The sequence below is a fragment of the Meles meles genome, chromosome 1 (genome assembly GCF_922984935.1).
Source record: "Meles meles chromosome 1, mMelMel3.1 paternal haplotype, whole genome shotgun sequence".
Taxonomy (NCBI): domain Eukaryota; kingdom Metazoa; phylum Chordata; class Mammalia; order Carnivora; family Mustelidae; genus Meles; species Meles meles.
The window spans coordinates 25,975,683-25,988,754 of record NC_060066.1 but is presented as its reverse complement, the minus strand read 5'-3'; the positions used below and the strand labels follow the sequence as shown (position 1 = coordinate 25,988,754).

General features: G+C 35.6%; 1 protein-coding gene across 2 annotated transcripts in view; it reads right to left on the bottom strand.

Annotated features, from left to right (window-relative positions):
- The window catches only part of CSMD3 (CUB and Sushi multiple domains 3), a 1,273,428-nt gene that overhangs the window by 885,787 nt on the left and 374,569 nt on the right, over nt 1–13,072 (bottom strand). For both annotated transcript variants that reach the window (XM_046025880.1, XM_046025873.1), the window contains exon 5: nt 10,312–10,519. In XM_046025880.1, the coding sequence (XP_045881836.1) occupies nt 10,312–10,519 (208 nt within the window). The remainder of the gene's footprint in view (nt 1–10,311; nt 10,520–13,072) is intronic.

Genomic DNA, 13,072 nt, shown 5'->3' with positions numbered 1-13,072 from the left:
CTGGAGTTCAGAACGATGATTCTCAAGGTGCTAGCTAGGTTCAAAAAAGGCATGGAAGATATTAAAGAAACCCTTTCTGGAGAAATAAAATCCCTTTCTGGAGAAATAAAAGAACTAAAATCTAACAAAGTTGAAATTTAAAAAACTATTAATGAGGTTCAATTAAAAATGAAGGCTCTTACTGCTAGGGTAAATGAGGCAGATGAGAGAATTAGTGATATAGAAGACCAAATGATGGAGAATAAATGAGCTGAGCAAAAGAGAGACAAACAACTATGGGACAATGATGTGAAAATTCGAGAGATACGTGATACCATATGACGAAACAATATTAGAATAGTTGTGATTCCAGAAGAAGAAGAAAGAGAGAGAGGGACAGAAGGTATATTGGAACGAATTATAGTAGAAAATTTCCCTAATATGGCAAAGGGAATAAGTATGAAAATCCAAGAGGCACAGAAAACCTCCCTCAAAATCGGTGAAAAAAGGTCCACGTCCCATCATCTAACAGTAAAACTCACAAGTCAGTAACAAAGAGAAAATCCTGAAAGCAGCTCGGGACAAGAAGTCTATAACATACAATGGTAGATATATTGGATTGGCAACAGACATATCCACAGAGATCTAGCAGACCAGAAAGAATTGGCATGATATATTCAGAGCACAAAATGAGAAAAATATGCAGCCAAGACTACTATATCCAGATAAACCGTCATTGAAAATAGAAGGACAGATTAAAAAAGCTACCAGTACAAAGAAAAACTAAAAGAATTTGCAAACACCAAACTATCCCTACAAGAAATATTGAAAGGGGCCCTCTAAGCAAAAAGAGAACATAAAAGTAGTAGATCAGAAAGAAAAAGAGACAATATAGAGTAACAGCCACCGTACAGGCAATACAGTGACACTAAATTCATATATTTCAATAGTAACCCTGAATGTAAATGAGCTAAGTGCCCCAATAAAAAGACATAGGGTCTCATAATGGATAAAATACAAGACCCATCAATATGCTGTCCACAAGAAACTCATTTTAGACAAAGACACCTCCAGATTTAAATTGAGGGGGTAGAAAACAATTTACCATGCTAAAGGACATCAAAAAATCTGGGGAATCCTTATATCAGATAACTTAGATTTTAAACCTAAGACTATAAGAGACAAGGAAAGACAGTATATCATACTTAAAGGGTCTATCCATCAAGAAGATCTAATGACTTTAAATATCTATGTCCCTAACATGGGAGCAGCCAACTATATAAAGCAATTAGTAACAAAATCAAAGAAACACAGCAGCAAATTATACAATTATAGTAGGGGACTTTAACACCCCCTCAATGAAGTGGATAGATATACAAGAAATGATCAATAAGGAAATAAAGGCCTTAAATGTCACACTGGATCAGATGGACATCACAGATATATTCAGAACATTCCATCCCAAAGCAACAGAATACACATTCTTCTCCAGTGTACATAGAAAATTCTCCAGAATAGATCACAACCTGGGTCAAAAATCAGGTCTTCGTTGGTACCAAAAGATTGGGGCATTCCCTGCATATTTTTGGACCACAATGCTCTGAAGCTAGGACTCAATCACAAGAGGAAAGTTGGAAAGAACTCAAATACATGGAGGCTAAAGAGCATCCTACTAAAGGATGAATGGCTCAACCAGGAAATTAAAGAAGAATTGAAAAAAATTCATGGAAACAACTGAAAATGAAAACACAACTGTTCAAAATCTGTGGGACACAGCAAAGGTGGTCCTGAGAAGAAACTATATAGTGATACAAACCATTCTCGAGAAACAAGACAGGTCTCAGGGACAAAATCTAACCCTACACCTAAAGGACCTGAAGAAAGAACAGCAAAGAAAGCCTAAACCCCGCAAGAGAAGAGAAATCATAAAAATCAGAGCAGAAATCAATGAAATAGAAACCACAAGAACAGTAGAACAGATCAATGGAATTAGGAGCTGGTTCTTTGAAAGAATTAATAAGACTGATAAAGCTTTGGCCAGATTTATCAAAAAGAAAAGAGAAAGGACCCAAATTAATAAAATCATGAATGAAAGAGGAGAGATCACAACCAACACTAAAGAAATACAAACAAGTATAAGAACATATTATGAGAAACTATACACCACCAAATTTGACAATCTGTAAGAAATGAATGCATTCTTAGAGAGAGATAAACTACCAAAATTAAACCAGAAAGAAATAGAAAACATAAACAGACCCATAACCACTCAGCAGACTGAAGCAGTCATCAAAAATCTCCCAAAACACAAGAGCCCAGGGCCAGATGGCTTCCCAGGAGAATTCTACCAAACAGTTGAAGAAGAATTAATACCTATTCTCCTGAAACTGTTCCAAAAATAGAAATGGAGGGAATACTTTCAAACTCATTTTCTGAGGCTAGCATTACCTTGATCCCCAAACCACACAAAGACCCCATCAAAAAACGAGAATTACAGACCAATATCCTTGATGAAAACAGATTCAAAAATTCTCACCAAAATACAAGCCAATAGGATCCAACAGAACATTAAAAGGATTATTCACCATGACCAAGTGGGATGTATTCCTGGGTTGCAAGGGTGGTTCAACATCCACAAATCAATCTATGTGATACAATACATTAGTAAAAGAAAGAACAAGAACCGTTTGATTCTCTCAATAGATGCTGTAAAAGCATTTGACAATGTACAGCATACTTTCATGATCAAAACTCTTCAAAGTGTAGGGACTTCAAAGCCATCTATGAAAAACCCACAGCAAATATAATACTCAATGGGGAAAACCTGAGAGATTTTTCCCTAAGGTCAGGAACACGACAGGGACGTTCACTATCACCACTACTATTCAGCATAGTACTAGAAGTCCTGGCCTTGGCCTACAGACAACAAAAAGAAATAAAAGGCATCTGAATTGGCAAAGAAGAAGTCAAACGCTCATTTTTTGTAGATGATTTGATATTTTATGTGGAAAACCCAAAAGACTCCACTCCTAAACCTCTAGAACTCATACAGGAATTCATTAAGGTGTCAGGATATAAAATCAATGCACAGAAATCAGTTGCGTTTGTATACACCAACAGCAAGACAGAAGAAAGAGAAATTAAGGAGTCGATCCCATTTACAATTGCATCTAAAGCCTTAAGATACCTAGGAAAAAACCTAACTAAAGAAGAAGCAATCTGTACTCCGAAAATTGTGAAATACTCATGAAAGAAATTGAGGAAGACACAAAGAAATGGAAAAACTCTCCATGCTCATGGATTGGAACAATAAATATTGTGAAAATGTCCATGCTACCAAAAGCAATCTATACATTTAATGCAATCCCTTTCAAAATACCATCCATTTTTTTCAAAGAAATGGAACAAATAATCCTAAAATGTATATGAAACCAGAAAAGATCCTGAATAGCCAGAGGAATGTTGAAAAAGAAAGCCAAAGTCAGTGGCATGACAATTTTAGATTTTAACTCTATTACAAAGCTGTTATCATCAAGATAGTATGGTACTGGCACAAAAACAGGCACAAAGATCAATGGAGCAGAAGAGAGAGCCCAGAAATAGACCCTCAACTCTATGGTCAAGTAATCTCTGACAAAGCAGGAAAGAATGTCCAATGGAAAAAAGACAGTCTTTTCAACAAACGGTGGTGGGAAAATTGGACAGCCACATGCAGAAAAATGAAACTGGACCTTTCCTTACACCACACACAAAAATAGACTCAAAATGGATGAAAGACCTCAATGTAAGAAAGGAATCCATCAAAATCCTTGAGGAGAACACAGGCAGCAACCTCTTCGACTTCAGCCACAGCAGCTTCTTAGAAACATCACCAAAGGCAAGGGAAGCAAGGCCAAAAATGAACTATTGGGACCTCAGCAAGATCAAAAGCTTCTGCACAGCAAAGGAAACAGTCAACAGAACCAAAAGACAACTTACCGGATGGAGAAGATATTTGCAAACAATATATCAGAATAAGAGCTAATATATAAAATCTATAAAGAACTTATCGAACTCAACATCCACAGAACAAATAATCCAATCAAGAAATGGGCAGAGGACATGAACAGACATTTCTGCAAAGAAGACATTCAGATGGTCAACAGACACCTGAAAATGTGCTCCACATCACTCAGCATCAGGGAAATACAAATCAAAACCACAATGAGGGGTGCCTGGGTGGCTCAGTGGGTTAAAGCCTCTGCCTTCAGCTCAGGTCATGATCCCAGGGTCCTGGGATCAAGCCCCACATTGGGCTCTCTGCTCAGCAGGGAGCCTGCTTCCTCCTCTCTCTCCCTGCCTGCCTCTCTGACTAGTTGCAATCTCTATCAAATAAATAAATAAAATCTTTAAAAAAAAAACAAACCACAATGAGATACCACCTCATACCACTCAGAATGCCTAAAATTAACAAGTCAGGAAAAGACAGATGCTGGCAAGGATGCAGAGAAAGGGAAACCTTCCTACACTGTTGGTGGGAATGTAACCTGGAACAGCCACTCTGGAAAACAGCATGGAGGTTCCTCAAAAATTTGAAAATAGAGCTACCCCACCACCCAGCAATCCCACTACTGGGCATTTACCCTAAAGATACAAATGTAATGATCCAAAGGGGCATGTGCACCCAAATGTTTATAGCAGCAATGACCACAATATCCAAACTACAGAAAAAACCTAGATGTGCATCAACCGATGAATGGATAAAGAATTGGTGTATATATATACAGTGGAATACTATGCAGCCATCAAAAGAAATGCTATCTTGCCATTTGCAATGATGTGGATGGAACTAGAAGGTATTATGCTGAGTGAAATAAATCAATCAGAGAAAGACAATTATCATATGATCTCCATGATATGAGGAATTTGAGAGGCAGAGTGGGGGTTTTGGGGTAGGGATGGAAAAAATGAAACAAGATGCGATCAGGAGAGAGAAAAACCATAAGAGAATCCTAATCTCACAAAACAAACTGAGGGTTTTTGGGTGGAGAGAATGTTTGGAGAGAGTGGTTGTATTATGGATATTGCAGAGGGTATGTGATATGGTGAGTGCTGTGAAGTGTGTAAGCCTGATGATTCAGAGACCTCTACCCCTGGGACAAATAATACATTATATGTTAATAAAAATAATTAATAAAAAATCAAAATATTAAGCTAAACAAAGAACAAAAACCAAAACTGAAAAAAAAAAATCTTTTGGCTCTATTTTCTCCTTTAGTCCTATTTCTTTGTTCACCTTTGCTTGCAAAAGTCCATGAAAGACTTATTTGTACTAATTGTGTGCATTTTCTCTTCTCTAGTAAGCTCTTAAAACCACATCAATAAAATAAGCCAACCACAGAACTCCTTTCATCACAGTAACCAATGATCTCCATATTACAAAATCCAATGATCAGTTTTGGAACTCATTTTATTAGCTGATCGTCAAATTTGACACAATTGATCAGTTACTTCTTCCTATGTTTTTCTTCATTTGGCTTCCAGAGAACCATACTTTCCTCATATTCCTCCTATCTCATCAACATTCCTTTTCGACCACTTTCACTTGGTCTTCCTAGTTTTCCTGACTTTTGGAGTGTTCCAGAACTCAATTCTTAGCCTTTTCTTTTCTTTTTCCTTTTTTTTTCTTTTAATTTAACAATAACTTCCAATTCTAAACTTCCAAATTTAGTTCTCTACCCCACACCTTTAATTCTGAACTAAGACCTGTGTATATCCATCTGCCTCCTTGAAAACTTCAACAAAATACTTATTAGCTATCTCAAACTTAACATGTTCAGAGTTCAGTTCCATTTAATCTTCCCATAAGTGTAATCAAAAGTCTTCCCAGTATCAATGGATATTTCATCCTGTCAGGTCTTCAGAAACCTTAGAGCTATCCTTACTTCTTAGAGCTGTTGTTGCCCATTCTTTTTCTTGAACTTCACATCTCATCAGGAAATTCACTTAACTTTATCTTGAAAGTCTGACAAATTTCATCATCTCCACTGCTATTTCATAATCGTAACAATTAAAGTATCTTACCTAGCTTACTGCAAATAATGTCTATCTTTCTCCTTTTCCTTTCTATAATTTATTATCCACAAAGAAGCCAGAGTGATCCTTCAAAATTAAGTTTGGTCACTAGTGTGCTCAAAACCCTTTAATGACTCCCCATTTCACTTAGACTAAAAGCCAAATATGGGTCTTGAGCTGGGCTCCATTAATTATTATTTTTTTCTACCACTTTCTCGCACGCAACTCTTTTGCAGCCACACGACTGAGTAGCTATTCATTTAACAGAAAGAGCTCCACTCTGGATTATGTATTTTGCTTTAAATGCATTTCTCTCAGGAATGTTTATTGCTGAGATTTCTGGTTGGGTAATCCCATTCCTGTAAGACTTTGCTAAATCTCAACTTCTCATTTAGGTAACCTCCATCATACCACAATTGCTTTACTTACCTCTCTTAAACCTACCTCACCTTTTCTTTCTTATCGTTCTCTGGACGGTATGTGTCATTAACTTATTTATACTGTTTATTGTCTTTTTCCCTCATAGAGCATAAATTATGCAGAAGCAAGCCTCTCTATTACATTGGTTGCTGATGCCCTAAGAACAATGTCTGCCATGCAGTAGATATTCAATAAATAATTCCTGAATGATCACAGAATGAATGGAATTCTAGTAGGAAACAAAAGATTAAGTTTGAAAACAATTTTAAAGAGTATCTAATCCAACTCTCCAACCCAGACTTTGTAAATAAGGTAATATCTAATTACTTTCCACCTCATTGCCCCTGTTGTAGCACCTAGGCAGGTAATGCCAAATACTATTTTAGAGTTGAGAGAAGGCTTGGATGGTGCAGAGGAAATAATTTCATCTACCAACAAACAGTCAAAGCTGAAACTGGAACTTGAGTTTCTTTGTTCTAAGTCATTTTTCATTTCATTTCAATGCAATCGGTTGACATTGACTAGGCCTCATAAACTTTTATCATCCAGTAATAATTGACTGGATTCACTGCACTCCTGTTGGATCACACAGCAGTGCTGCTGACTGTTGTTTAACAAACTAGAACTTACTGATTTACAATACACAGCTTGCAAGAAAGTCACTGGCAGGTGGTACTCTCTGTGCTGCATGATTATTGGGCTGGCTTGGTCATGTTGCCAAAGTCAAACACAGGCTACGCAAGGCTTGCCTCACTGCCTGAACTTTAGGAAAAAAAAATTAAAGTACAGTAGCCAATGCCAAGTCCCCAGTCCTTGAGTGAGGGACCTGAAGTCAAAAGAATCATTTATAATTTTTATGAAAAGAATGTGCATGTCTCCCTTACTCATATTCTCTTTTGAATTCCATTATGAGTTGAAAATATTATATGAGCAATGCATAGGAAGAACCAATGCGATACCACCTGAAATATATTTTCTCATTTTGATGACCATAAATTAAAAAGACATGAGAACATTAAATGGTTTAAAGGAATTAGAGGGCCAGGATTAGACTTAAATTTTTAATTACTCACAGATCATTTTATACATCAATTCCATAACTAATACAATTAAAATGAACACTGTTTTGTCACAGTGAGGTGGCTATACACAGTATTATTAATTTACTGACACTATGTATCTTCAAACTGGCATCTATAGAAATATAGTTTGGGTGTTTGCATAACTTTCTAGAAAATTTCTAAATGAACTTATTGTTATTATTTTATATATATCTATACCTATATATCCATATCTATATCTATCCCTAGGATTCTGACAAGTCACCTAAACATTAAGTGTGTTGTAATCTGGACTCCTGGAACCAAACCGAGAGTTACAGAAGAGAGGGAGGTGGAGAGAGGGGTAACTGGGTGATGCGTATTAAGGAGGGCACATGTAGTGATCAGTACTGGATGTTATCCGCAATTAATGAATCATTGAACACTACATCAAAAAGTAATGGTGTACTATTATGCTGGCTAATTGAACATAATAATAATAAAAAATAAAAATAAAAAAAAATAAATAACAGTAAAATAATAAATTCTCAGTTACTGTTTTCTTCCTAACAAAGAGGGAAAAAAGTAAAGTGTCCCAGTGTAATTTAATTAGAAAATTCAGAGAAGAGCAATTTGTGGATCTGATGCTATTATTGGACAAGCTACATTGTTCTAGAAACTCAGAAACGAAAATAGATGTTCATATAGAAACGTACAAATCCTTACTAAGAATGCACAATCTGAAAAGAGAATGACTACATGAACATAAATAGGATAGTATGATCCCCAAAATAAATGTGTTAGTTTCTAGACAAATTTGTTGGTTTCCAGAGCTCAGTGGTAATGAAGAAACATTTTCTTGAATTTCCTTCTTTACATCTAGTAATCAAATATTTGGGGAGTTTAAAAACTCAGATTTTTAATGGAATCAGTTGCATACCAAAAGATAGTACAATTATTGGAAAATTCCTGGCATTATCATCTACCTTGATATGACTCCAATATGTATCACTGTACAAGTAGCAATTTCTAAAACAAGAGTTTTTGAATTTGCTAACATTTTAAACCTAGATTCTGCTGGGTTTTGTTGCAGTCGGGCAAGAAATTATCATGGGAAGTGTTAAAGTTATGTAACTCTGAGTGTTGACAGCCCTGAGGGTAGAAGAGAAAACAAGCAAACAAAAAAAGTGGGTATGGCTAGTGTGTAACTTTTGTCTTACCTTCAAAGGAATATATTAGGATGACAGACCCATGTGGTACTTTTGCTAAATCCCAGATAACTATAAATATATACATTTTTTTAAACATTTACGCAGTGTCCTTTCAGCAGCAGCCCACAGTATTTTCTCTTCTTTCCTCACACTTTTCTTCTCTGGTCTGTGTGATACTTTATTCCTCCTGCCTCTCTAAATGCACTTCCTCTATGCCCTTTGCAGGATAATCCTCCTAAGCCTGGGCTTTATATCCTGCTGTTGGTGCTCAGACTCAGTCCTATTTCTCTTGCTTCTTCTCATTCCAACTTGTCTCTAGCTAGCCAATATTACTGATGCTTATTTGTTCATTTACCTTAGATATCAACTACATCCCATCAGATATGTTTCAATGCAGAACTCCTGAGTCATAGAGACAGACATAGTTGTCTACTAGGTGGTTTTAATGGATCATCTCAAAGTGACCTTAAGCTAAATATATATAAAAAATAATTCTTAATATTCATAGCATTCTCACTCCAAATTTGACCTTCCTTCAACAATTCCAAATCAGTGATTATCTCTACTGGTTTACCAACTTGGCAAGTCAGGAAATGATGTTTTATTTTAACACCACCTTCTTTTCACTCCTCAACCCCCGAAAGTCCTTTTCATTATGCCTCCCTAAATACTTTCTAACTTATTCTACTTTATTCTACTGCTTTATCTCCATCAATACCATTTTAATCCAGGCTACCATGATTTTTTCTTGGGTATAGCAATCACCTCTTCCAATAGCTAATCGAGCCCCACTTCAAATCAATCTTTGCACTTAGTAAGTGCAATCATTTGAAAATTCACACCTCTTCATGTAATTGTATTTGATAAAACACTTTAATAAAGTCCCTCTGTTCTTATCAAATCCTTTACATGCTTAAAATGCCCATTCTAGTCTAGTGTTTACCAATTGCCTTACTATAACAGTCTCATCACTCTTCACTCAGTGACTGATTCAGAATCTACTTTACACTTTTATCCTATCAATGCATTCAGATTTTTAAAATAGTGTAATGAAATATTTTCTCCTAAAAATATTATACCACAAAAGCATATTCTGAAAACTCTGCGGTTTCCATGAAACCATGTCTTGAAGTCTGTAAAAAACAGACCATACTACCCCAGATCATAATGTTTAATTTTTACCTTCAGATAACAGATTGAATAAAAAAACTATCTATAAAAAGAAAGGCAAATTATTTCCCAGACTACTCGAATCATTTGAAAGAAAGCACCAACTATGGACTGGCATGCTAAGAACATAACTGTAGATTACATTAGGAACTTTTCTTACAAGAGTTGTGCTTAAGCCACATTACTTTTCAATGACTGATAATTAAATATTGATGGAAAGTTTCATCCTTCAGAATTCCAATCTATTTGATGTATTAGTACCCTTATCTTCAAAAATATCCCTCAGCTTTGACAGCTGCCCCTTACAATTTTCCTGAAACTCTAAGTTCTTTTAAATAACTAAACCTTTAAAGGCCCTTACACAGCAGTTCTTGGATCCCCAGTCAGCCTTAGGCAATGGCATCGATGCTAGCTTAGAATAGCAGCTATTTACTTACCATATTGTAGGTGGCTCAGAACCTTCTATTTCTAAGTAATCATACTTTTCTTCCATTTGGAAATCAGTAAATATGAGTGAAATTGTATCCCCAGGCTCTGCTACAATGGTCCAAGTGCAATCAGCATTGTTATGGTACTCATTAGGAAAACTAGGGCTTGAAATGATGCCACTGGATCCTCTCATCGTTCCTCCGCATGCATCTTCAGCTGTTAAAACAAGAACAAGATGTCCAGTTATAAGTCATTGACAAAAATGAAATTAAAGCAATTCTGTTGACAGTTTTGGATAAAAACAGCAGTCCAAATATTGTGACACAGAGTACATATTATACTAATAAAGATTAAATAAAATGAGAAGTCCATGAAAACCTTTTAAACACATATATAAATATAAACCATATCTTTATAATTTTATAATCATTAGTTGAAATAGCAGTGAAAGTAAGTAAAAATCCAAAGTTCTATTAGATCTCAGGATAACAAGACCAAGATTTCTTTTTATTGATTAGGCGAGGAAATGAATAAAACAAAACATTGTTCTTAAGGTCTGTTAGGGAAATCTTTAATCACTTTGTACACACTAATGATAGGCTGAGTTATATTTTTATTTTTTTAATGTAGGTATGTACAAAATAAAGAAACAATTTAAGAGAAAATATAACTTTTTGTCAGTGACATTTTTCAAAAGCTTTTGAAAGTATTTGTGAAATTATACTTTAAAAATACATTGAGGAGTGTGTGTGGCTCAGTTGGTTGGATGTCCGACTCTTGATTTTGGCTTAGGTCATGATCTCCAGGTTCTGGGACTGAGCCTCACATTGCGCTCCACACCCTGCCTGAGGAATCTGCCTGAGATTCTCTCTCTCCTTTTCCCTCCCCTCCTTCCCCAATTTGCATGTATGCTTGAGCACTCTTTCTCTCTCTAAAATAAATAACGCCCTTAAAATACATCACTTTTCTAGGAAACTTTAGAGAGAAATAATATAGTAATTAAAATATACTTGGTAATGTATTCCATATAACTCCACCAAATAATGTAACATATTTTGCTAGGTATTTATGTGATATATGTATGTACAATGTTATAAATAAATTTTTACTGGCTTTATATTAGGACCAATGGTTCCCATTTTCCAAACAGGGATCATGGGTTCTCCACAAGTCTACTTTTGGCCAATGGTGTACTCTAACATAGGGAATACTTGACCATCTATGTTTCGTGTGAAATATGTAAGATAAAGTTCCTTGTTTTATAAAGACATTGAAATTATAAAATTTGTCTTGACATAACACTGTTCAGGAAAGTCAGGTTAATAGGTTACTAGTTTACTTGTACAGTACACTGTCTCAAGATCTAGGCAGTTACCTTGAGACACTCACAAAGTTCCATCAATTTTAATCAAATGTTAGAGGGAAAAATATTGGCTCTATAATGACCAAATATTATTTGGTGTAATGACTTATACTCCATAACTTTACTAGAGATGGACAGCATCCTGTTTAACTCCATAATGGGCCAGGAATAGCAAAATGCTTTGGTACCAGGAACATTATCACTATACTATATACATCAAATAACATTAGCTTCTTCCTGTCACTCTTTATGTATTTAACTATGTAATTCATAAATTGAAAGCAGAAGTTTCTTAACAGATACTTAACTTTTATCACCCACTACTGTAAAAGTTATATTTATTTTCATTTCATGCCCTTTCTATATTTTTAAGTTTGGGGGGGTAATTAAAAGAGGAAGTGGTCCTGTCTAGACTATGAGGCATATTACTACAATTTTCTTGACAGAACACACAGTGTCTTCCCTCAGTATCTTAACTTTAACCTATGGTAAGCATGTCATTCTGTAGCCTACCCTGACCCCAAACTACCTCTACTCTTTGTCTCCTCAGTACCAACACCAGGATTGAGTAGTACTTTGGAAATAAAATGTTCCACTATCATGTATTTGTAGTATAACTAATACACAACCTATTCAAACCATAGCTCTATGAGCTATTTATTTCCATGTTTCTAGATACAATCCCAGGTAAACATATATTTCAGTTAACATAAAAATTTTTAAAAATTCTTTTTTTATTCAAAAGACTCAGTTCACTGATTAGTACATTTAGTTCTGGGTACTTGCAAAATAATTGACTTCTTTGGGTAAGGTTCTTTGCTCTTCCTAGTTTGGGCTTGTGGCAGATGGGGAAAACACAAGGCAGAACAGCAGAACAATGAGCTCTTCTTCTCTGTTTGCCCTCCTAGTATTTTTGTTCATATTCCTCTACTCACTGAGCATTCTGTGATTCCTCCTGGAGTTGTAGAAGAGATTGGGGGACATGAATTGTTTTACTTGTCTGAAAATGATTTGGTACCATTTTCTAGGATTTTTAGCAGATGATTAAGGAAAAAAGGTTCTTTTGCTCATGAACTTTTATGGGATCCTCAGGGGTGTCCCATTCAGTTCCCTTATTGTGGGAGAATGTGTCTATCTGTTTCTACAGATTTCTCCCTTACAACATGGATATAGAATAATTTACTTCCATCTTCTTTCCAAATACATCTCCTCGTTTTTCCAGGTGGGCCTCTTGGGAAGGATCTAAGACAATTCAAGAGAACTCCCTCACAAAAGTCCTGCATTTGGTCAAATGAAAACATACCTCATTTATTCATCCTCTATGGAAATGAGGTTTTTTCTCAACTGCAGCCTTATGACTTTACCATCAACATTTAAGTATTTCAACCATGGTTTAATAGTAATAT